Source organism: Mastigoproctus giganteus, chromosome 1, assembly GCF_048544385.1.
Source record: "Mastigoproctus giganteus isolate SK-2022 chromosome 1, ASM4854438v1, whole genome shotgun sequence".
NCBI classification, from domain to species: domain Eukaryota; kingdom Metazoa; phylum Arthropoda; class Arachnida; order Uropygi; family Thelyphonidae; genus Mastigoproctus; species Mastigoproctus giganteus.
This window is the reverse complement of record NC_143575.1, coordinates 35,894,421-35,922,047: the sequence shown is the minus strand read 5'-3', so window position 1 is coordinate 35,922,047 and position 27,627 is coordinate 35,894,421. Positions and strand designations below refer to the sequence as shown.

The 27,627-nt window shown below is 37.4% G+C and overlaps 1 protein-coding gene across 1 annotated transcript in view; it reads left to right on the top strand.

Annotated features, from left to right (window-relative positions):
- Positions 1 to 27,627, top strand: part of Ptpmeg (protein tyrosine phosphatase Meg) — a 526,004-nt gene that overhangs the window by 308,417 nt on the left and 189,960 nt on the right. The window contains exon 14 of the mRNA XM_090379497.1: positions 7,010 to 7,213. Coding sequence (XP_090235623.1) covers positions 7,010 to 7,213 — 204 coding nt within the window. The remainder of the gene's footprint in view (positions 1 to 7,009; positions 7,214 to 27,627) is intronic.

Sequence of the window (27,627 nt, the reverse complement as noted above, 5' to 3'; positions counted from 1 at the left end):
TCATTTTAGGAAGGATGTAGATTTACTTGAGCATGTACAGAGAAGGGCAACAAGATTGGTGAGGGGAATGAAGGGATCCTCTTACCAAGAGAGGCTGAAGTGCTGCAAATTGCAGTGGCTGGAGACTAGGCACCTGCGCGGTGATCTGATTGAGGTATATAAGGCCTTGAATGGGTTGAGCACGCTGAATTCTGATGGGATCCTTCCACTTGTTCAGATTACGAATCTAAGGGGGCATAAATTCAAATTAAGAAAAGACAGATGTAGAATAGATGTGCGGAAATTTTCCTGTAGCCAGCGGGTGGTTAATTGATGGAACAAACTTCCATCTGTCGTTGTGGAAGTTGATAGGTTGAATAAATTTAAGGAGGAACTGGACAGGCATTTGGAGGGAATGGTGATTTTTTTTTTTTTTTTTGGCTGATGCTGCATAAGCTCATACATTTGCTTTCTTGCATCACATGCCACTACTACTACCAACTACCCGCTGGCTAAAAGCATATTTTCTCAAATCTATCCTACATCTGTCTTTTCTCAATTCGAATTTATGCCCTCTCAGGTGATTATTCTGAGCAAGAGGAAGAATCCCATCGGCATTGAGCATACTTAAACCATTCAAGGCTTTATACACCTCTCTCAGATTACCTCGCTGGTGCCTAGTCACCAGACACTGTAATTTGCAAAATTTGAGCCTTTCTTTGTAAGAGCAACCCTTTGTTCCATTCACTAATCTTGTTACCCTTCTCTGTACTCGTTCCAACAGCTCTACATCCTTCTTAAAATGAGGCCTCCAGATCTGTATACAGTACTCAAGGTGTGGCCTGACCATTGCCATATATAAGGGAATAATCACCTCCTTATCCCTACTAGAAAAATTCCTGTATATCATTGACATGACACTATGTGCTACTCTTGCAGACCGTCTGCACTGCTCATAAAACTTCATATCTGTCTCTGCACAATTACCCCCAGGTCCTTTTCGTTCTCTACCACTGTCAGTGTAATACCACAGAGTTGATACGTCATTCTGGGGTTGCTGCTTCCCATATGTAGTACTTCACATTTGTCAATGTTAAACTTCATTTGCCACCTCTCAGCCCATCTGCTCAACTTTTCTAGATCCTGTTGCAGCAGCGTACTGTAATTAGTGTCCTTAACAACTCTGCCAACCTTCATGTCGTCTGCAAACTTGGACATAGAGCTTGACATACCATCATCAATATTATTTATAAATACAGAAAACAATGATGGACCATTACTGAACCCCGAGGGACTCCACTAACATTAGTCCACGATGAGTAGTGTCCATTGATTACCACTCTGTGTCTTCTCCCACTCAACCATCCCTTTATCCAAGCAGCAATTTGCCTCCAATGCCACACTGCTCCAATTTGTGCAGCAGTCTTCCATGTGCAACAGTATCAAAAGCCTTTCTAAGATCCAAATATATGATATCAAAGTTATTCCCTGCATCCGTTTCCTTTGTGACCACATCATAGTATTCAATCAAATTGGTCAGGCAAGACTTTCCCTTAACAAAACCATGCTGTGTCCGAGCTATAACCGAAGTCTCGTCTAGATGATCCTGCAGTGCTTATTTAACCAGTGCCTCCATTAATTTTGTGGGAACAGAAATTAAACTAACAGGTCTATAATTACTTGTGTTGCCCTTTGATCCTCCTTTGTGAATTGGGGTCACATTTGCACATCTCCAGTCCATGGGTACCTCCCCTCACTCCAAGGAAGCTCTCATAATTATGGCTAAGGGTTTGCTTACTTCCTTTGCTGCCTCCTTTAGTATACCTGGATAGATCCCGTCCACCTCCGGGTGCCTTTTTTATGTTTCTCTTCAACAATTTTTCCTCCACTTTCCTCTCAGTTATTACAAAATCATCCAGCTCACTGCCAGAGTTTAATTCACCTCTGGCATTCCCCTCCCTGAATAACTCCTCATATGTGAATGTAGATGCAAAATACTCATTTTGAATGTAGATGCAAAATACTCATTTAGTTTGTTAGCCACCTGAGCAGGATCATCAACAGTTGAACCATCAATATCCAGTGGACCAATCTGATTCATCCGTTTCCTTCTCGAGTTTACATAGGTAAAGAACTCTTTTCTGTTTTTCTTTGCATCCTTTTCCAAGGATTTCTCATAATCTGCCTTTGCCTGCCTAATCTCCTTTGTGACTTGGTTACAGACCAGCTTATCTCTATCATAGGCTTCCATGTCACCCAATTAATTTATATGTATCCCATGCATTTTTCTTCTCTGCCATCGAAAAACATACCAACAAAAACGTGCAATTGAGCTGTATCACTGACATCTGTAGGTTCATCCAGTTTGAAAGAAAAGGACACACAATTAGCAATATCGGCATGCAATTGTTCGCTCACATTTTTACTCATTTTTTTCGATGCGTCACATCACAGTATTTCGAGATAATTGCAGACCTTGAAGGTCACATTTAATTTCATTTTTGTTCTTAAAATTTAAAAAAAAAGAATCTGTTATTTCTAAAAATGCATTTTTGATCAATTGACCAACAGAAAATGATTTGCATTTTTTTGTAAGAAGAAGACTCACTTTAAATGATGTTACAGTTACTGCTTTAGATTGTAAATTAGATGTAATGAACAAATTTTGTTGCGCAAATAATCTGGATTTAAGTTCTTCTAATTTATTTTTTCTAAGGTCTAAAAATCCAATTGGTATTTACCATGGAGTGCATTGAAGTGCCTTTCTAAATTTCCTTTTTTGGATGTAGCCACGGAAGCATTGCAGAAACAGCAATATTTTTCTTTCACCATTACAAAAAGTATTCTAGTTCCCACTCTTGATGAAAATGATACCTTTTACTCTTTTTCGTAGTATTCATTTTAAATCAAAAGCTATTAAATTAACATATAAGTACTGTCCAGTTATTAAATCAGCAAATGCAATGCTTACCGATTAAAACACTAAGTTGCGCCAACCGGAAAAATATTGTCTGAACACCTAATGTAGGATAATTGATGAAGAGGATTCCCGAATGAGGAAGTTGTTTCCAAAATAACCGGACAAACACACCACTGTTTATTGTTCTGTTTGTTTATATCCTTATAAGAATCAGTTTTGAATGCCTTTGTGATATTTCTCTAAAGCTATTTCTGGAGGTCACGACCATAAAACAATAAAAACAATTTGCACTTTTCTGTTATTGCAGTCTAATTATAAATGGGTAGTGAACTCAATCTTATTGCATATGCAATAATACCGACAGCTGGAATTCTGTGGTATTTTACATTATTATGGTGAAATGTGTTTCTCCTTCAATGAAATCTTCAATCATGCAAAAAAAAAATAATAAATAAATAAATAAATTTTCAAAATCTGCTCTTCATTCCTATTTTTGAAGCTTCGTTAAAAAAAAATAATAAAAAAAAAATAACGCGCAGGTAGTGAAACCCTCTGCACAATATAAAATTTTGGTTGTATACCTGACCGTGCAAATCGTGGGATGACTGTATATTTAAAATTCATCGTGATCCACCAAAATTAAAGCTGCGATTGACTCGCTGGCCACCCCTGATATGCAGCAATACTCCGCATAGCACTGATAATAGGTACCGAAACTGTTCCGTGTTTTGCGAAACCGTGCTGATTGAGGTATACAAAGTAATTATAATGGGTTTTAATTGAATGTGTAAATCTATACACAATTAACACATGATAGCCAATTAAAAGGATTTGAAAATAAAAATATTGCAAAAATTTTATTAATAAAAAGGTAACATCACGAGAGATGAGAAAAAAGCTTTATTGTTTATTTAGGTATTTCAATAATAAAGTCTGGTGAAGAAGTCCCTTCTCTTCTTGGCGTGCAAATCTTTGTAGCATCAAATCCCATCTTGTAAAATTTTCCGTATCTTGATGCTACATTCAACATCTGGATCTCCATTCATAATCACCTCGCAGGCCATGTCAATCCTCCCCCCCCCCAAAAAAAACTTTCTCCAAACCTGTTTAAAATTCTTTTGTTGATGCCACTTCAGTGTTATCCACTTGAGAATTGTTTTCCTCTTCATATGCAGTTTGCTCGTCAATTTCAAGGAGAGTTGCATCATCTAAGTAATTTGCATGTGAATCAATGCATTCAGGAACATTGACAGTGTTCAAAGTTTCGAATCCCAAGTCTTTTCCGATCTTCACAATGTCTTCGGCATTGTCTGAATTTACGATTCAAATCCAGTGAAATCATTTGCAGAATGGGGCAAAACATGCTGCTAGAACTCATGTTTTTGGCAGTGATTTCTAGCCGAGATGCAAATATATTTTCGATCATATTTAAAGGGGTAAAAAATAAATTGTGAAATGAAAAGTTTGAAAGCTATCATGTCGTCTCGTCAGGATGGAATTAAGAATACTGAACATTGTTGCACATTGCCGCTGACTGCCTGAGGGGAGCTATTGGCACATGTGCATATGAGACAATAAAGTTGGCACTGCAGCATATATGTATGCATTCCTAGGCTACGACAATGCAGCATGTATGTAGAATACATGTCTAGGCTATTGAATGAGTTTTAATATGTACAGTAAATTTTCAACTTAAACCTAATTGAAAACTGCTGTTTGAAGCTGTGCTAAGTGAGGTATTGCTATATTTTAAATATCCTATTTTGTAAGATCCTTATAAATATTTTATATATATGATTTAAAAGCGTTATGAATCTATAATTCTGGATTTTGTACACTATTTTTCCAGTCTTCTGGTATTATCCCCTGCAAATAAAATTAGATTAAAGAATTGTGCGAGGTGTTTTCACATTGCATTTCCACAGTTCTGCATGGATACTCTCATTTCCAGGTGCCCTGTCATTCTTCATTTGGTTAATTGCTTTCTGAACTTCTTTTGTTATAGAGGGTGCTTTATCTCTCCTATTATCTAAGGCAAGAACGTTTTTTCTTTCCCCTTTGCATATATTTTTTAATTTCTTGTGTGTTTTCTGTTTTTATTTTTCATTGTCAGTGTTTTCGGGGTGTATGTTTTAGAGAGTTCCTTTATAACCCTGTAAGTTGTTTTAGAGTCGTGGCGTTTATTTGCCTCTTCACACAGCTTTGCTTTATCTTCCAACTATTTCCTTTTAGCAGCTTTACATAGGTTGTCTGTTTTGTTTTTTAGGGTGTTATATTTTCCCCTTTTTTCTTCAGTATTTTTTTTGTTTAGGAGGTTTTTCATTTGTCTTTTTTTCCATCCATGTGTCTGAAATTTCTGTTGTAATCCAAGGATTATTTGGTTTTGGTTTAGTTCCCAGCATTTCTAAAGCTGCATCTTTAGTCATTTGTGCACCTCCGTAGCCAGGTGGGGAAGGAGCAGCAGTGCGTAGCACACGCTTCTTGATTAGATCGGGGTTCGAGCCCATCACCACCAAATACGGAGGATGTGGAAAGGTCAGGGAATGACCACCGCACATCCCCGGAGCAATATGGCCTTAGTTGCTAATGCTCCTAAAAAAAAAAACCAAATAACAAATTAGTCATTTGTTTAGTTTTCTCCCATATATTTTCCACAGATGATATATAGTTTTATATCTTTTAATTTTTCTTGTAGTGTTTTCCTATAAATTTCCTTTATTTTGTCTTCTTCAAATCTTGATGTATTTAGTGTTCTATTGTTCATTGGCTTTGTAATTTTAAATTTCCATTTAATTATTGCTACTAGCAGTTCATGGTCGGTGTTAAAATCTGTACTTGTTAGATTTTTAACATTTTGAATGGAAGATTTCCAGTTGTTATTTATTAAAATGTAGTCGATGCAGTTTTTTGTATTTCTGTCTGGTGCTGTCCGTGTGTATTTATGTTGAGGTCTGTGGTAGAACATTTTGGTGATGAATAGTTTGTTTTCTTTGCAAAAGTTTGAGTTCTTCTTGTTCATTTCCATCTCTTATTCCAAATTTTCCAAATATGTTGCTCGAGTCTGTTGAAAAGCCTCCAATTTTTGCATTAAAGTCTCGTGGAGTTGATTATAACCTTAGTACTTTTATCTTAAATTAAGTCGTTTTGTATTCCAGTATGCATCAAAATATGAAGGCCTATACAATGTATCAATGAGAAAACTTCAATATTCTAATTACTGTAATAGAAAAAAGTAATAGTGCCACTTAACCTCAGTCGGTAAATATTTTTCAAAAAGAATTGGCTGTAAAAAGGAGCAGATTCCTAAAGCTAATTAGCTTTTATTGCAATTTTTTAATGAGATTTTATTTAAAAAATTATATTTAAATATGATCCCTGTTGATCAAAAATATGTTATATCATTTCTTTGGTTCTTTAATTCCTTTACTTGTAGAATGGATCTGTAAATAAAGTTATATTTGAATATATTTCATATATGAGGCACCTCCGTAGCCAGGTGGATAGGAGCAACAGTGCGTAGCACATGCTTCTTGATTAGACTGGGGTTTGAGCCCATGACCACCAAATACAGAGGATGTGGAAAGGTCAGGGAATGACCACCATATATCCCCGGAGAAATATGGCCTTAGTTGCAAACTCTCCTAAAAAAATAATAAATAAATAATAATTTCATATATATTTAAATTGATTATATCTACAAATGGAAATAATTGTTTCTATTTGTAGTATAGTCATGCAGCATTATTAAGACTCGTTTGTACTGTAAAATATTACAGTTGGCAGTTTCACTTTCTTAGGTCTAGTAAGCAATCTACCATTGGGGAAAGACAGTAGATAAAAGCTATTTCAAGAATAGAAATTTTCTCTTAGTAAATGCAGTTTGTCTCCTTTTTAGTTGCTTTCCCTCCCTTCCAAAAATAAAAAAAATTTGAAATGTCAGTATTAATTAATAATATATATATTATTCTTAAACTGATTTCTTGCTGCTGCTATTTCTATAAAGAAATTATATAACACTGAACTATGAACTAATATTGATATTAGTCTTAAATAGGTTCTACCTTGTCATCTTTATTGTTTTTAAGATTCACCTTGTTAAACTTTTTGCAGATCACCAAGCAAACGTTACGCCCGCCAAACAGTTCCCCAAGTAACAAGAGAAGGACTAGAATGGGAGAAGAAGCCGTCCAAACCTGTGACAAGAATGAATGGGACCACCACTGCTCATGTCCGCCCATATGATAGTTTCAATCATAAGATCCAAGTATCAGAGCCTGAGTATAGGCCTAGAAAAGCATGGGCTGAAACACCGAGGTAAGTTGCAAGTGTTTTTTGTTTTAACAAGGAAAAAATATGCATATATTTTTTATATTGTTCAACCTCTAATATTTTGGAAACATAGATGAATTGTAGTTAACGAAGTAGAAGTAAAACTTGCTAATATTGGTCTTGAATATCAGTCGGTTGTAATTTTTGGGAAATGTATATGAAAGAGGATTGGTTCAAAGAATGGAAGCAAAGAGAATAAATAAGGAGAAAGAAAAGTTGGTTCTGTAAGTTGAGAGTTCATATGATTGTTATATGAACTCTCAACTTAATGAATGGTAGCTGGTTGCTGCATTTGTGCAATGGGTTAGAAGAAAGTAGAGGAATTGTAGACTCATTTCAAGCAAACAGTGTTCATGAAAATATCTTTACAAAAATAAAATAACTGAATTTTAATGTAATATGATAAGGATGAATACAGTATATCCTTGGTAACTCAATATTTGGTTATTCAAAGTGAGATGTATTGCTAATTCGTACTATTCCTTGACTAATGAAATGCTTTTATATGCATGTTAATATTGATAATTTATAATATATCCACAGTGAAATTCAAAAAATTAGGCCTGAGCTTGTTTAATTCGAAAAGACTGCTGAAACTAAGTCAACGTTGTTATAAATGAAATTGAATGGAACTGTAATGAAAATATGCTGCTATACAAATATATATATATTTGCGAATATATATATATATTCATGACTATACAACTTCAACTTTTGCAGCAGAAAATAAAATAATTGTTGAGGTATTTTATGAAAATACCTCAACAGTTGTTTCTCACACGCAATAACAAAGATTGCTGAGTTTTGTTTTTGCTGCCATAATAGTCATGCATCTTAATTTATATGAGCTGTGCATTAAAACAAGGGCTGTGTTGTTTATTATATAAAACTGTATTTACCTGCTAAAGAGAGTATCTATTTTGGGATATTATTTGCTGTTCAGTATTTATAATCCATGCATTAAGGTGACATTCCTCTCTTTTAGTACTATCACTTACTTAGTGGACTTTGTAATTTAGCACAGATTGCTCTTGAAAATTACAGCTACCTAAGCTGGTCATAGAGCACTTGTGTAAATCAGTGATCAAATTGATTTATTTAAATGGCTAAGAATGAAGATATAGAATGTCCAGTGTGTGGGTACAGCTGTAAGATGTACATTAATTAGAATATGAAATTTTACTTTGGTTGGTGTAGTTAAATTATTTTTCAACAATATGAATTAAGTCACCATTTATGGAAGAGTTAACCAGGGAAGCTTCTTCAGACACTTTCCTCTTACTTTCAGTGCTAGGCCAAATTAAGACATGACATAAATTTTATTACATACTTCCATGTTTGAATGAGTTGGAAATTTTTAACACTCTACAAATCTCTCGCTCTCGCTCTCGCTCTCGCTCTCGCTCTCTCTCTCTCTCTCTCTCTCTCTCTCTCAGGGTAATTCAGAAATTTTTTTTTTTTGGCTGGTGCAGCATAAGCCTCAGACTTTCTTGCACCATATGGCTAATAATAATAATACTGCTAGTACTAATTGTAATACTAACCAGTACCACTACTAATAATATAATGTAACACTAATAATATAGAAGTAAAATACAGTAGAGCATCAGTTATCCAGAATAATTAATGTCAGACTACTCCGGATAGCAAAATTTTCTGGATAATCGAATGTAAGGTAGAATTAAATAAATTCTGTTATAATGTATTAAGGTAAAAGAAAAAGACTTTAAATAGTGTGAAAAAAAATAATAACAACTTGTACATAAAAATTTGCACATTTACATATGTATATATATTCGGGTACTGCAAATTTTATGTGGAAAAAATTTAAAGTAATTTTTTAAAATAATGTTTGATTGTTTTGTTTGTTGTGACCTTTTTTGATTCTAAATCTCTCAATTTTATTATATCGCATTCTTCCTGGTTTTCTGCCCATTTCAGATGGTATTCTTACCGAATCAGGAACTAAACTAAACATAATATGAAATGAAGAGAAAATAGGTCATGGAAAATTGGGTTCACGGAAGCGAATGACTAAACTCTATCACTCATGGTTTCCTAGGAAACCCATTAGTCCTATCCAGCATTTTGCCAGATATACAACTAAAAAAACAGATAGAAATACTCTTGTAACATAATAAGCATTTGTCTTAAACACTACCATTAATAAAAAATCAGCCTTTCAAATTATTCTGGATAACTAACGCTCTACTTTACTTGTAATACTTACTAATACTAACACTAGTTAGTAAATGGCTCTCATCAACTGGTGCAGTACCACCACTTTGCAAATTGAAGGTTTAAAGTGGGCAGACCCTTGTTTACTCTCCACAGCAAAGTTTCCAGCATCCTCCCTCTCTCCTTCAACCCATGCACAGTACTAACTAGTACCACTACTGATACTAACACTAGGTAGCAGATGACTCATCAACTGGTGAAATCCATGTTTAGTCTCCAGAGCAAAGTTTCTGGCATCCCTTCCCTTCCCACCTCTTTTAGCCCCTGCACAGTACTAAGTACTATAGGTTTTGATACTGTTTGTGTTTTCATAAATAAATTTGTGTTTGTGTTTTCATAAAATAAATAATGAAAAAAATGCCTTCAACCCGCACACAATACTAAGTACCATAGGTTCTAATAACTTTCATGCTTTCATTTTAAAAAAAAAATTTTCATAGTTTATTAAATTAGCAGATTAATGCTGGTAACAGGTAAAAATGCCATTTTGATCCTCTGAACCATTTCAAAGTAAAGAAAGGAAATAAAAGAGAAGACCGAAGCAACACTCACTTTCAGAAGTATGGCTCCTTGCCCAAAGGGACATATGCCCACACCACCAATAAATTATTTAAGTAATCTCATCCTTTGGTGGTATGGGCATATGTTCACTTCTCCAAAGGTGTGTGTTGCTTTGGTCTGTTCTTTCCTTTCTTTATTTTATATTTACAGTTTTAGGTTCACAGAAGCAAAATGGCACCTTGCCTTACCTATTAGCAGCATTAATTTGCTGTATTCATTTTGTGGCTTAAGTGTTCTCTATGTATTTTTTAATAGTTTTAGTGATATAACCATGTTTTTCCTCCATAATGGCCCAGAGTGCCAAGCAATAGGGACCAATCGATTTTTCTTAAGCGACATATAGAGTGATCTTTCTAAGTGATTTCATTCTGTTTCATTTCTAGCGCCTTTCTCATCCCCAGTTCACTGTAAGTGGTGCTGTCCTTAACAGATTTAAGTAAGAATCCAGGAAGGAAAACCATCTTTCTTTTCTTAGTACATTTATTAATTTTCTTCACTAACAAACTCTCTCTCCAGCCTTGGTCACTAGGTGGCACTGCTCTTGCCTCCCCGTGGCAGAGCCAGAAGGAAAAATAATCCTTTCAGGGCTAAAAGGAGCAACAATGGACTCGACAAACCAGGCTTCACCTGGAACTGTAGATCTCATCATCATAATCAGCAGCAAGATGATCCTAATCCATCTACTGTCAAAAGATAAAAGAAAGATGTGACCCAAACCATCTCTCCACTCTTTCCAATTTTCCACTCCCTAACAGACCAGCCTGTTAGTAAACTTTCTCCCTTTGTAATACAAAGGTGCTTAGAACATATAGCTGGTCCACCGAAAATGGTTCGCCACTTAAAATCTGGTGACCTGCTAATAGAAACGACAAATCACCAACATTTAGAGCTTCTTCTTAAAACCACAGCTTTTGGCAGGATTCCCATCGAGGTCGCTCCACACGCCACTTTAATACATCAAAAGGGGTTATTATGGAATGGGACCTCTTAAACAGCTCTGAAGAAGAAATTGTACAAGAGTTGCAAAACCAGAATGTCATACATGCAAACGAATCCTTATTAAAAAGGATGGAAACTTGATACCAACCCACACTATCATACTTACCTTTAACACACCTACTCTACCAACATCAGTCAAAGCAGGATACCTGAATTGCCAGGTACAGCCATACATCCCCAATCCCATAAGATGCTTCAAGCGTTAAAAGTATGGCCATTCCCAAACAGTATGCAGAGGACAAACTATTTGTGCCACTCATGGCTCAAAAGACCATAATGATAAAGAATGCCATACACAGTCTCCTCGCTGTCCAAACTGCAAAGGGAACCACCCTTCCTATTCCAGAGACTGCGATATATGGAAGAGAGAGAAGCAAGTTCCGAAATATAAAACTGAACACAAAGTCACATACTAAGAAGCGAAAAAGCAGATCCCATTAATCCCAGCAGTAAGAACATATACAGCAGCTGCAACGGCAGTACAGAAAACAAAGGTACAGTCAGTCCTCGTATAACACGTGTTTACACTACATGAATTCGATCATACATGATTTATAAATAGGGGAACGATATCTTATATAACACGAACAGAATTCGCTTATGCACGATTCGTCTTTGTGTTTACAAGAAATGGCAGTCGAACACAGAATCACCCCAACCAAACGCAACACGATAGGAATGAAGAGAAGATTCTGAAAATGTATTTATGTTTTTTATATCAGTGAAGGGGAAACACATTTCACCATAATAGCATAAAAACCACACAATTCCAGCTATCGGTATAATCGCAAATGCAACTAGATTGAGTTTGCTACCAGTTTATAACAGATTCCACTAGCATAAACGCAACTGGAAATTGTTTTTATTGTTTTATGGTAGTATAACCTCCAGAAATATGCTTTAGTAAAATGTGAGGTGTTCATAGTGTGTCTCTGCCTTTACGGCTTGTTTATTCAGTTGCTACACGCGCGCAGCTTTGTTTATGTGTATCAAGCATGCCTCCTCATTTTGTAATTGTGCTTTATTCCCAAAAAATAGTAAAATACTTATAAGGTGTGAAAAGGAAGCGTCCTGTTGAAGACACTGCAGATTCAGAGAGAAAAAGAAAAGCAATATCGATAAACAGAGGCAGACTGGGTCAAAAATTCTTATGCGGGAAAATTTATAGTGGCCTCATACTATGGTTTATGGCCAAAATCACACCGGCCTCTGGCCCACTGGGATTTCCCCGGTAAGGCTTATGGCCAGTTCGCCTCTGTCGATAGAGAAAAAATATGAAGTTGTGAAACGCTTTGAGCGAAATGAAAGACCACCTGATATTGCACATGCTACAGGCCTAAATGAGGCAATGCCGAGAATTACAAAGAATGCAGAGAAAATAAAAACAACGTTCATAGCAGGAACAACTCAAAGTGTAATTAAAGTCCATTAGATTAAGACACAAAGAATTGGAAGAGATGGAACGGCTGTCATCTGTTTGGATAGAAAATCAAACAAAAAACAAGTTTGCTTACGATAGAAGGAAAAGCATTGGCATTTTATTACGTAATAGTCGTAAAAAAATACATAAGTATTTTATTACGACTATTTATTGTGTTTGGTAATGTTTTGGTTACAAATGTGTGTTCAATCTTGGGTGGTCGGCACCTAACCCTATTTTTCCCATGGGGCCTGTTGTTTATATTGCACGATTTTGCATTGCACGAGGGTTTCTAGGAACACAACTATCGTGCTATATGGGTACTGACTGTAACTGCATTACAAACTGACATCTCAGTCCCTCCTAACATCTCAATAGTGGATTAGGCACATGCTCTGCCAAAAAGTGACCAAACAATAAATACACCCATTATAATCCCACCAGATGCTGAAACCCAATACCAACAAGCAGTGCAAATCCAACCAAACCTGTAGACAGAAAACAGAAAAATATTGACACTATTTAAATCGATGAAAAGGAGCAAGATGAACCAGTCCTGGAACTTTATGCAACTGATGACATGGACAGTGATGGTTTACCAAGTTTCCCTAGAAAACAAAAAATCAAAACAGATCGGCTCAAACAAGCAGTCCATCATAAGCCATCTGACCCAGTTACAAAGTCAAGATAATTAGTACACTTCTTCAATGGAATTGTCGTGGCATTTGAAGTAATCTTAACGATATCAAAGATCTGATTTTCCATCTACTCTCCTGGAAGTGTCTGTATACAAGAAACAAACCTAACTCCGCTCATAAGTATTTCAATCAAGCACTGCAATATGTATAGACAAGATCGTAAAACCACAACTGCTCATGGAGGAGTCGCCATTTTGGTCGACTTTAGTATTTTATCCAGGCATATCCAGCTGCAGACACCCCTTGAATCAGTTGCGGTACGCATCATGACTGAAATTACCTTGACCATGGTTTCACTCAACCTTCCACCTAACCACTGTATGGACATATATGCTGCAAGACTTCGAGAATTTAATTGACCACTTACCATCTCCATTCTGTTTGATAGGAGACCTTAATGGGCATCATATCATTTGGGCTTCACTTCAAACAGACAAAAGAGAACAGATGATCAGTAAACTTCTAGATAGCAGGAACTTGACACTCCTAAACACAGGTACTCACACCCATGTTCATTTACCAACAGGGACTACCACTGCCATTGATCTCATCATCTGTTCCCTGGCTCTCTTTCCTATTCTTGACTGGTCGGTTTTAAATGATCACTATAACAGTGATCATTACCCAATAATTTGTAATCTATTAACAAATGACATTCTGCAAGCTATAAGAGGTAAAAAATGGAAATTTTGCAAAGCAGACTGGGAAAAATACCAATGTGCTGCTTCTTTAGATGAGAAAACCATAAGACATTCTGATATAAATGGTGCTGTTACTTATGTCACAAATCAAATGATCTATGCAGCAAATCTTGCAATACCAAAGACAACTAATCAGTGCCATAAACATTACAAACAGTGGTGGAATGAAGAATGCTTGGAAGCAAAGAAAGAAAAAAATAAGGCTCGGAATCAATTCAGAAAGTTCCCCACCACCACTAATCTCATAAAATATAAGAAAGCCAGACCAAAAGCACATTATATTCTTCAGAAATCTCAGAAAGAGTCCTGGATATCTTTTGCTAGCAAAATTAATAAAAATACAGATACTAGAATTATCTGGAATAAAATTAGACAACTCTCAGGCAAATATTCAACAGTTCCTAAACTGATCAAAAGCTGGAAAGGTCATGACATAACCAGAAAAGATTGCAAACCTACTAGGAGAAACCTTTGAGGAATTGTCGGCAACATCATCATATAGACCAGTCTTTCAAACATATAAAGCTCAAATTGAAAAATACAAAATTAACTTCCATGCAACTCAAGATATTTCATACAACCAACCGTTTACCATAAATGAGTTACATAAAGCCTTAGCCAAATCAAAACAAAGTACAGCAGGTCCAGGTGGAATCCACTATCAAATGATTAAACATCTCACCGAAAATTCCTTATGCATGCTTTTACTACTTTATAATAGGATATACCTTGAGAACACATATCCAGACTCTTGGCGGCATTTCCAAAAACAGGGAAGGACCACTAAAATCCATATAATTATCATCCTATTGCCCTTATTAGCGGTCTTGGAAAAACTTGAGAAAAAATGGCAAAAGATCGGTTAACATGGTTTCTTGACTTGCACAATCTCCTTAGTCTCGGTCAATTTGGTTTTCAGAAAAACAGATCAACAATTGATATAATGACAAAAGCTAAAGCAAACATACGCAGTGCTTTTCTCTGAAACGAACACCTTGTTATGATATGCCTCGATATTGAAAAGGCATTTCATATTATCTGGAGATATGGTATCCTACAAGAATTGCATAAATTAGGACTGCGAGGCCATCTACCAAAGTTCCTTCAGAACTTCATGTCTAAAAGAACTTTCCAAGTCTGCTATGATCATATTCTGTCTCATACGTACAGTCAAGAACAGGGGGGTACCCCAAGGTTTAGTCCTCAGTGCAACCCTTTCCGCTATCAAAATCAATCCTATCACAGAAGTTATTCCAGAAACAGTAGAAACATAATTATATACCGATGACCGTACAATTTCATGCCACTCACAGAATATGCAGACAATCAAGAGACAGCTTTAATGTGCTATAAACAAAATAGAGTCCTGGTCCATTTGTAATGGATATCGAACCTCGGTTCAAAAGACAACTGCAATACACTTCTGCAGAAAACGAAAAATGCATCCAGACCCAGAACTAAGAATAAGCAATCAACAAATTCCGATCAAACATAGGGATATATGCTCCTATGGGGAACATAGGGACACTCCTCAGATTGCTAGGACTAATCGTGGATCACAAATTAAATTTCCTAGAACACATAAAATATCTGCGCACAGTGTGCTTAAACAAATTAAACATTCTCCGAGCAATATCTGCCATGATGTGGGGAGCAGATCGTTATTCACTTTTGCATATCTGTTGTGCAGTGATAAGATCCAGATTAGATTATGGTTCTCTCATCTACTCCTCAGCTAGGAAAAGTGTGTTGAATTGGTTAGATCCAATTCATCACAGTGCATTACATGTTGTTTCCGGAGTATTTCGTACCTCACCTGTGTACAGTTTATATACAGAGATCCATGAACTCCCACTCAGTCTTCATAGGCAAGTTCTTCTTCTGAACTATTCTGCAAAAATTCAAAGCCTTCCTGGATATCCAACATGGCAGTATCTCTATAATCTGAAATGGGAAACTTTATATGTGAACAAACCTAGCTTATGCAAACCTGCGGGTATCCAACTAAAAGAATCACTTTCACAATGGAACTTAAACGTGGATAAAATCTATCAAAATTCCCCCACATCCCACCTGCCATGGTTATGTTATGTTATTTGGTTTTTAGGAGCATTAGCAACTAAGGCCATATTGCTCCGGGATATGCGGTGGTCATTCCCTGACCTTTCCACATCCTCCATATTTGGTGGTGACGGGCTCGAACCCCGGTCTAATCAAGAAGTGTGTGCTACGCACTGCTGCTGCTCCCCACCTGGCTACGGAGGCGCCGACCTGCCATGCGAAACCAGTTCAGTCGACTGTGACATGGATGTCACAAAATGGAAACAGAACAGTATCCAAAATCAACATAATAAACAGCTACATTCCTCTTGTTTAAAACAATTCTCAGACTATTCTCATCTATATACTGATGGCTCCAAGACAGATACATGTGTTGGAGCTGCAGTCATCTTGCCAAACAGCATAATCTCTCTGTCTCTTCCAATAGAGTGCAGTATTTACAGCGTCAAATTATTTGCAATAAGTCTAGCGCTAGACCACATTGCCAAAACTTCCCTCATAAAAAGTATCATTTTTACAGATTCATTAAGTGCAATATATGCTTTACAGACAGAAGATCATCCATCTCATCCATATGTAAGAAAAATTCTTTCCTGCTTATCACATCTTAGGACAAAAAAACGAGTCAGATTTGCCTGGATTCCTGGACATTCTGGAATACTGGGTAATGAATGTGCAGATCAAGCTGCAAAACATCCGTCAAATGAAAATTCTCACCTATATAAAATTCCACAAAATGACTTTAAAAACGTCATTCAAAAGGCCTCTGAAAAAATATGGACAGAGATCTGGAAATCTCAAACTAACAACAAATTATGCCAAATCAAACAGCAGCCAAAATCTTGGAAATCAAGCTTTCGGTCAGAGTGACGTGAAGAGGTTATCTTCGCATCGGCCACACACATTAACGCACTCCTATCTCCTAATGAAAGACGATCCTCCACAATGCCCACGCTGTCTGACCATACTAACAGTGAAGCATGTCATCGTAGACTGCCCACGTTACCAAGTTGCCCGCCAATCAGCTTTCAGATCACATGTAAATGAGCCATTGGCCTTTACCTCATTATGGGAGTAAAATCAAATGTAAATGAAATGAACTGTTTACATACATCATGTTTACATACATGCTTCTTGATTAGACAGGAGTTCGAGCCCATGACCACCAAATACGAAGGTAACAAAACTGGAGATAACAAAACTTGAACAGGTGCAATATAGCCAAATTTTTCTCTTGCGCTATAAAACCACAAACAACAACAACCACCTCCATAATAAATGTCACTTATCACTATTTAATCAACACTGTAATTCAGAAATACATAAAATATTCAAGTATTTACACATCATTTTAAATCATTGTTAAAAGTAAAATCATTGGCATATTTTGTACCATTTGTTGCAAACACAGTGAATTATCTTTCGTGTAGAGATGGTATCATTGGTTCTTTGTAAATGATCATTCACGATGAGCGAGTGAAGGCATTTGTACTGGACAGTGAATAATAGTAATAGTATTGGACTATCAATTATTCATTTAGACTCCTTTGATAGTTCTTTGTAGACAATAAACTCAACCAGCCAGTGAAGATGAATGTAATGGACGGTGTCCAGAACATGCACACATCCTGTGAAATACTTCTGTTATATAACTGTAGTTTGCAAATTACAGTTATACACTTATCTAAATTCATATCGTCTAACATTTATCCCACCATCTCCATGTCAGCATTATTACAATTTTATAATGGAATGCAGCTCATCCTGCTATAATGTGCAACATACATTCTGAAAAAATGGCACATAGTACAAATGCATGAATAGCATACATATTTTCATGTAACAGCCAGGGATAGGTTTCATAAAAGCTATAGATTACACTGAGCAACAAATTTTTGGTCATATCTTGTTATAGGCATGAAAGTAAGTGTTACTTTATAGATTTTGGGATGCTAAATATGGAAATAGTGTTTAAAATGGCAGATTGGCTCTTGTTTTAAAAAATATATATATTTAAAAAAATATAAATAAAATATATTTTATATTTATACAAGGTATTTTTTATTTATATGGCAGTAAGATGTAGCTATGAACATACCTGTATCAAACACCTTTTCACCTTTCACTTGTATTCAGCTTCGGGAGCATCCCTTTTCACCATCCAACAATAATCGGCTAACATGCCGCCACGGCTCCTCGGTGGGCAGGAGCAGCAGTGCATAGCACACGCTTCTTGATTAGACCGGGGTTCGAGCCCATGACCACCAAATACGGAGGATGCAGAAAGGTCAGGGAATGACCACCGCATATCCCCGAAGCAATATGGCCTTAGTTGCTAATGCTCCTAAAAACCAAATGACTAACTAACTAACATGGCGGCACTCCATTTGCTTTTATATCTTTGTTCCATCGCTGCAATGTCTTGATGGAAGCACTCGCCATATTCGTTGCTGATGGCACCACAGTTTGGCAGGAAGAAAATCTAGGTGTGAGTTGTTGTTGTTACTTGGTTTTTAGGAGCATTTGCAACTAAAGCCATATTGCCCTGGGAATATGCGGTGATCATTCCCTGACCTTTCCGTATTTGGTGGCGACGGGCTCGAACCCCTGTCTAATCAAGAAGCGTGTACTACGCACTGCTGCTCCTTCCCACCTGGCTACGGAGGCGCCTTGGTGTGAGTGTGCAAGAAATGTATCTTCAATGACACGTTGCACCCCAGTTTTTCGTAAGAAGTAATGAGATCTTCCACAAGCTGCCTGTAGTTGCCAGCTTTCTTTACCATTTCCAAGAAAACCAGTCAAAAGATTTCGAAAGAATTTCCATGCTGATTTCTCATTATCACCGAGGGCACATTCGATCTGTTCATTTTTGAAAAATTGCATTATTTGTGGACCAGTGAAAACGCCTGCCTTAATCTTCTCTGTACTAAGTCTGGGGAATTTCTCTTGCAAGTAAATGCAGGACCATTCACTTCCAAAGCCTTCACAAAATTTTTCATGAGCCCCAGTTTGATGTGGAGTGGTGGAAGCAAAACTTTACTTGGATCTACCAGAGGTTCAAATGCTATGTTCTTCATTCCAGGTGTTAATGATTTTTGTTGAGGCCAACTCCTCTTCTTGTACTGCATATCCTTGGCATGACTATTCCAGTATTGTTGCAGAGAAAGCAACAATACTTAGTGTAACTCTTTTGTAGTCCTACTAATAAAATGGCAATTACCTTTAAATCATCACACATCTGCCATTCATACTTTGATAGTATACACTTAAGAGGATGTTCTCCATGTTTGCATACATTTCTTTTTTGTGGACGGCATACACAAGAGGTATTGAAGGCAGCATATTTTTATTGTGTAATAACACATCCTTAAGGAAAACCTTAGATGCATCTATAAATAATTACCATTCTTTGGGAACATGCCTCGTGTTCATTGCTGCCAATTAGACCATCAACATCCTAACAAACAGTGAGTTTACCTTCTGTTTGATAGAATTTACCATAGTCTTCATTTCAAGTAAGAGATGTTGTCACTTTCACAGAATGATCTTGAACAGTGGTTCCCAAACTACTGAGATCTCCAGGCCCCTTCAAAAATGAAAAAAATTTTGCAGACCTGTGTGTGTGTGTGTGTGTGTGTGTGTGTGTGTGTGTGTGTGTGTGTGTGTGTGTGTGTGTGTGTGTGTGTGTGTGTGTGTGTGTGTGTGTGTGTGTGCGCGCGTGCGTGTGCATGAACACACTGCTTTCTGAAAAGAAAATTCTAAGTTTTATGCTTAAAACAACTCAACTTTATTTTTATTTTTACATAAATGTATAATAATAACTTTATTTATTATCAATTTGTTATACATAGAATGAATAATTTGACCAGTTCCAGAGGTTTTGTGGATCCCCCCTGGAAACTGGTCTACAGATCCCCAGGGGTCCGCGGACCCCAGTTTGGGAACCGTTGATCTAGAGGATTCCACTGTTGTAGCCTTGAGGCCAAAAGCTCTGCCTTCAGCAGTTTTGAGATCCCTGATGAGGTCATTAAGCTCACTTTCTGTGATCTTATGTGGTTCAGAAGATGTGGTTTGGACAAAATGGTGGACCCCTTGACATAGACAGCTGCTGTACTTCTTTGTGTATATCAAGTTGATGTTCATCAGTATCTTCATCAGAGTGTACAGAAAAACAGTCAGGTAGTTCAGGAATAGGTAGTACTTCACTGTGAGGCACAGGACGAATTGCAGATGGTATATTTGGGTACGTCACTGTCCACTTTTTCTTCATTGTCATCTGTTTTTTAATAGGAGGCTCTATACAGAAGTAACAGTCTGTGATGTGATTTGTTTGCTCCCTCCATATCATGGGCACTGCGAAATGCATAAAATATCTCTTTCAATTTACCCATGCATTGAGTTTTGATGAACACGTAGTGCAGCATATGTGTGGAGCCCAGTTCTTGTCCTAGTTGCCTACTTTACACCCACCCAAAGTACAAGAAGTAGGCCTTTTTTATGGCTCAAGTTAAGGGATGCTTTGTTAAAGCTAATGTCAATTCTCCACATATGTAACAGAAGTCATCTGAACTATTCACACAATTACGGGGCATATTAATCTTCACGACAAATACTGCGCAAAAAGTAGGAATCTCACGGAGGACAATCGTTAACTGAGAACAAATTGCACAGTACCTAGCTGTATGCGAGGATTACTGCAACAGAGTTTACGATGCATTTGAGGCGATAACTTGTCACGTGATGCAGAGCAAGGTGGCAGTTTCCGATTACATGATAAGAGCATGGTGGTACTAAAACTGCAGTGTTGCCATGCATTTTTCCAAGTAGTTGATAATGTAGAGTAACTTGCTAATATGCGACCCCAACTGTAATTTGAAAACAAGAGCCAATTGACAAATTTTAAAGTGATTTTCATGTTCAGCAGCATAAAATTAGTCAAGATTTGGTGTATTCGTAACGTTTTACGTGTTACCCAGTGTTATCCACCCACCCCCACCTTCAATCAGAGGTGGGGTGGGTGGAATCTTAATTGTATTGGACCAGTTTTTTAAAGAATGAATGTAAGGTTGGTTGCCTGCTTTTTTTTTCTCTTCTAAAATCTGTAACAACTCAGAAGCTCATTCAATATTCTTTTGAATGTACAGCTTCTTCTTTCAATTTCCGGATTCGTATCAATTCTCATTTTCAACAAAATTTTAAATTTTGTTATTTATTACAATATTTAATGGTTTTTTTATTATTTTTTTAAATACTGATTATTTTTTTGCACCATTGTTTACAGTAAGGGTATTAAAAATACATATATATAGGAACTGCTATGTAATTTTTTACACAAAAATAAACAAATCAAAATATAAAACTTGTTCTTATGGACAATTATAAACTGAAATGATGCTAGTGAGAAAGAGTATAACATGCCAGTGCGTGGGTTTTGTGTACATAATAAACTTTGTAGCATAAAACCTCTACACATCAGCTTTACTTAAATGTAAATAAATGCAAGTTACTGCTGTGGATAAAGGGACAGTTGAGTGGGAGAAGACAGTGGAGTCCCACAGGGTTCAGTGCTGGACCCATTATTGTTTTCTATATTTATTAATGATATTGATGAAGGTATATCAGGTTTAATATGTCTAATTTTGCAGATGATACAAATGACAGCAATGAAAGCATGCTGTTGCAACAAGATCTAGAAAAAATTGGCAGATGGACTGAGAAATGGCAATTGACGTTTGACATTGACAAATTCAAGGTACTACATATGGGTAGCAGTAATCCCATAGTAATGTACCAACAGTGTGGTACTACATTTATGGTAGTAGAAAATGAAAAGGACCTGGAAGTAATTGTGCAGTGCAGACAGGTTGCCAGGACAGATCATGGGGCTTTGTCAATGATAAACATTAATTTTGCTACCTTGGGATAAAGAGGTGATTGTCCCATTTTATAAGGTAGTAGTCAGGTCATATCTTAAGTATTGTTCTGAAGGCCTCATCTGATGCTGTTTAAGCTTGCTTTTCTTGCATCATTTGCCAATACTAATACTAAATGATGTAAAAATTATTCTTTGTGCAATTAATTTTTTGATAATCTCATAATAATTAATCATATTAGTCAGGCATCTTCTCTCCATAACAAAGCAATGCTGTGATTCCTTTAAGTAAGGACTATTTTTCTTCGCACAGAAGTCAAATTTTTGCAGATTTTTCAAGCCAGTTGCACAACATTCCTCAAAGAAATATGGTCCAATGACAAACAGTGTAAAACTTCGCTACACATTTTACTTTGCAGTGCTGATTTAGCATTAGCATTATCATTAGTAGAGGCATATGATGCAAGAAAGCAAGCTTATGCAACATCAGCCAAAAAAAAAAAAAAAAAACCTTCCACTTCATCCTTCCGTTTGTTCGAAATACCTGTCCAGCTGAACCTTAAATTTATTTAGGCTATCAACTTCCACAACAAGGGATGGAAGTTTGTTCCACCAACCAACTACCCGCTGGCTAAAAGCAAATTTCCGCACATCTATCCTACATCTGTCTTTCCTCAATTTAAATTTATGCCCTCTCAGGCGATTATTCTGAGCAAGAGGAAGAATCCCATCAGCATGCTCATCAGGCCTTGAATGGTTTGAGCATGCTCAAACCATTCAAGGTTTGAGCCATTCGAGGCCTTATACACCTCTGTCAAATCACCTTGCCGGTGCCTAGTCTCCAGACACTGTAATTTGCAAAACTTAAGCCTTTCTTCATAAGAGCAACCCTTTGTTCAAGTCACTAATCTTGTTGCCCTTCTCTGTACTCGTTCCAGCAGCTCTACACCCTTTTTGAAATGAAGCTTCCAGACCTGTATACAGTACTCAAGGTGTGGCCTGACCATTGCCTTATACAAGGGAATAATCACCTCCTTATCCCTGCTAGAAAAATTCCTGTATATCATTGACAAGACACCATGAGCTGCTCTTGCAGCCCGTCTGCACTGCTCAGAGAACTTCATATCCGCCTGCACAATTACCCCCAGGTTCTTTTCATTCTCTACCACTGTCAGTGTAGTACCACAGAGTTGATACGTTGCTCTGGGGTTGCTGTTTCCCATATGTAGTACTTTACATTTGTCAATGTTAAACTTCATTTGCCACCTCTCAACCCATCTGCTCAACCTTTCCAGATCCTGTTGCAGCAGCATAGCGTCAGTAGTGTCCTTAATAACCCTGCCAACCTTTGTATTGTCTGCAAACTTGGACATTAAGCTTGATATACCATCATCAATATTATTTATAAATACAGAAAACAATAATGGACCCAAAACTGATCCCTGAGGGACTCCACTAATAATATTAGTCCACAATGAGCAGTGTCCATTGATTACCACTCTCTGTCTTCTCCCCCTCAACCACCCCTTTGATTTCATATAGGCATGAGGATGGTCTGCCTGCCCAAATATGGCAGTTTTGGGTGACACCCCCCCATTTAGTGAAATATGGGCTTTTTATATTCAAAACACTTTGAACAACTAATTTCTGTCTTGCCCAGTTATTGCATTGAGCTACCCAGCACCTGTCTCTTGCTGAAATAAATATTGTGGTGTTTTAGTTTCTGCATTGTCTGTTCCATCTATTAATGAAGAGACCAGTTCATTGATAACTCTTGAACAGTAAACATAGCTGCAATGGTGTTGATGGTCTACTTTGTGGACAAGTTGGCATTTGTCCACTTTCCTCAAACCTTTTAATTAGTCTGGATAATACAAACATTGTTCTTGGTCCTATACTGCCTCTCATGCTTTTTGGATGACACTTACTTAAAACAGCTGTCAGACTTAAAATTCTATAGTACCTCTCAATCTGCAGAGCTTGGTTAGACAAAGCTAGCATACAATTAAAAGAAAATCAATGATTTATGTGCTGTTTAAAGTAATCAGCACATCCCTTTAATGTCATTTTGTGCAGCAATGTTCCTTTCAGATGATGTTTGAATTTCAAAGTTTAGATTCCAGAAAAAATTCAGTAATTTGTTGAGTATTATTATAAAAACCATGTTCATATGTGACCAATAGTTCTCTTGTAATCAGGTTTTAATTTTTTAGTGTTAATATTAGCTGTATAATGCAGGAAAGCCACTAGTTTTTGGAAAATTGTATAGGAAAATAAATTTCCTATACGATTCCCTCCTCACATAGGTAACTGTCAGCAGATCTGTGAATTTTTTCAAACTGTCAGCAGATCTGTGAATTTTTTCAAACTGTCAGCCTGAACCACCCATTGAGACATTCAGTAAGTAACAACTTGCTAGCTGAAAAGAAAACTTCCAGTCCAGTATACACTTCTTTCCTTATAATGTGAATTTATGGCCCTTGATTCTAGAATCATTTATAACAGTGAAAAATTTGCCTTCATCTCAGAGATAGTAATATAATTAGCATTAGCAGAGGCATATGATGCAAGAAAGCAAGCTTATGCAGCATCAGCCAAAAAAAAAAACAGTTCTATTTCACCCCCTTATTATCATTGACAAGACACTATGAGCTGCTCTTGCAGCCCATCTGCACTGCTCAGAGAACTTCATATCTGCCTGCATAATTACCCCCAGGTCCTTTTCATTCTCTACCACTATCATTAGCATTAGCATTAGTAGAGGCATATGATGCAAGAAAGCAAGCTTATTCAGCATCAGCCAAAAAAAAAAAACACACACCACTCCCATTTCACCCCTCCGTTCGTTCGAAATACCTGTCCAGTTGAGCTTTAAATTTGTTTAGGCTATCAACTTCAACAACAAGTGATGGAAGTCGGTTCCACCAACCAACCACCGCTCGCTGGCCAAAGGCAAATTTCCGCACATCTATCCGACATCCGTCCTTCCTCAATTTGAATTTATGCCCTCTGAGCTGATTATTCTGAGCAAGATGAAGAATCCCATTGGCATTGAGCATGCTCAAACCATTCAAAGCCTTATACACCTCTATCAGATCACCTCTCCGGTGCCTAGTCTCCAGACTCTGTAATTTGCAAAACTTAAGCCTTTCTTCGTAAGAGCAACCCTTTGTTCCATTCACTAATCTTGTTGCCCTTCTCTGTACCCGTTCCAGCAGCTCCACATCCTTCCTGAAATGAGGCCTCCAGACCTGTATACAGTACTCAAGATGTGGCCTAACCATTGCCTTATACAAGGGAATAATCACCTCCTTATCCCTGCTAGAAAAATTCCTCTTTATCATTGACAAGACACCATGAGCTACTCTTGCAGCTCGTCTGCACTGCTCAGAGAACTTCATATCTGCCTGCACAATTATCCCCAGGTCCTTTTCATTCTCCACCTCTGTCAGTGTAGTACCGCAGAGTTGATACGTTGCTCTGGGGTTACTGTTTCCCATATGTAGTACTTTACATTTGTCAATGTTAAACTTCATTTGCCACCTCTCAGCCCATCTGCTCAACCTTTACAGATCCTGTTGCAGCAGCATAGCGTCAGTAGTGTCCTTAACAACCTTGTCAACCTTTGTATCATCTGCAAACTTGGACATTAAACTTGATATCCCATCATCAATATCATTCATAAACACCGAAAACAACAACGGACCCAACACTGAACCCTGAGGAACTCCACTAATAACAATAGTCCACGTTGAGCAGTGTCCATTGATTACCACTCTCTGTCTTCTGCCACTCAACCATCCCCTTATCCAAAGCAGCAATTTCCCTCCAATGCCACACTGCTCCAATTTGTGCAGCAGTCTTCCATGTGCAACAGTATCAAAAGCCTTTCTAAGATCCAAATATATAATATCAAAGTTATTCCCTGCATCCAGTTCTTTTGTGACTACATCATAGTATCCAATCAAATTGGTCAGGCAAGACCTGCCCTTAACAAAACCATGCTGTGTCTGAGCTATAACTGAATTCTTGTCTAGATGATCCTGCAGTGCTTCTTTAACCAGTGCCTCCATTAATTTACCTGGAACAGAAGTTAAACTAACAGGTCTATAATTACTTGTGTCAGCCTTTGATCCTCCTTTGTGAATTGGGGTTCCATTTGCACATCTCCAGTCTATGGGTACCTCCCCTGAGTCCAAAGAAGCTCTCATAATTATGGCTAGGGGCTTGCTTACTTCCTTTGCTGCCTCCTTTAATATAACTGGATAGATCCCATCCACCCCAGGTGCCTTTTTTATGTTTATCCTCAACAATCTCTCCTCCACTTTCCTCTCAGTTATTACAAAATCATCCAGCTCACTGCCAATGTTTACTTTACCTACATCATTCTCCTTCCTGAATAACTCCTCATGCGTGAATGTAGATGCAAAATACTCGTTTAAATTGTTAGCCACCTGAGCAGGATCCTCAACTGTTGAACCATCAATATCCAGTGGACCAATCTGATTCATCCCTTTCCTTCTTGAGTTTAAATATGTAAAGAACTCTTTTCTGTTTTTCTTTGCATCCTTTGCCAAGGATTTTTCGTAGTCTGCCTTTGCCTGCCTAATCTCCTTTGTGACTTGGTTACAGACCAACTTATATCTATCATAGGCTTCCATGTCACCCATTAATTTGTATGTATCCCATGCATTTTTCTTCTCTGCTACATGTCTCATTAGTTCATCTGACAACCATTTAGGCCTAAACCTTGAACAATATTTCTTAGTTGGTATGTAAAGCCTGGTAGCCTCCAAGATTAGTTCCTTGAATGCCTCCCATTTTAAGTTTGCTGTTGGTAACATCATCAGTTGGTCCCACTGTATAGAATTTGAATACTGTCTCAGACCATCATAGTCGCCTTTACGAAAACAAAAACCCTTCCCTTTACCTCTGATGGTAGTTACCTCCTTGAGTAAATCCCACTTCAACACACTGTGATCACTGCCACCTAGTGGTTCATTTACCTGCAGATTCTTAATGCATGAAGAATCACTACTGATAATCAGATCAAGAGTATTGCTCCCTCTTGTTGCCTCACGAACATGCTGATGTAGAAAACAATCATCCAATAAATCCACAAAAGCCTTGCTAGTGTGCGAGTGACCAACCCACAAATTCCAGTCAATATCTGGGAAATTAAAATCTCCCATTATAAGACTCTCTGATTTACTGGCCCACTCTATTTCCCTGTACGATATCTTATTATACTCATCAGAGTGATTAGGCCTATAGCACACTCCTACTCTCAATTTTGATTTCCCTATGCTTATGTCACACCAAACTGACTCGACACTGCCCTGTCCATCGATGTCAACTGGCTTCACTTCCTTGGACTTTATGTGTTTCTTAATTAATAGAATAACCCCTCCTCCCCTCCTGTCCTGTCTATCCTTTCTATACACATTGTATTTCCCAAATTCCATTTCCGCATTACTTATATCTGTGTGACACCACGTCTCTGATATCCCAACAATATCTGCCTTTGATGTTTTGAGCAATACCTCAAATTCATCAAATTTATTTACCAAACTCCTAGCATTGGTGTACACGCAGGTATACATGCACCTGTTTCTATTCTTAGCTACCCTAACACAACCCATGTGTTTACTTGTACCGCAATGACTCCCAGCAGTCTCTGAAATATCCTGCATCTTGTTTTTCAGGCTTCTGCTCATTTCAATAGAAGCAGTGCAAGAATCACTTCCACCTCTGCCAGTGGCTACTGTTAATCTATTAGTCCTTGTATCCCCCCCAACTAGCAGTTTTCCGACCCACCTAACACTGCCTCGACAGCATCAGCAAAAATT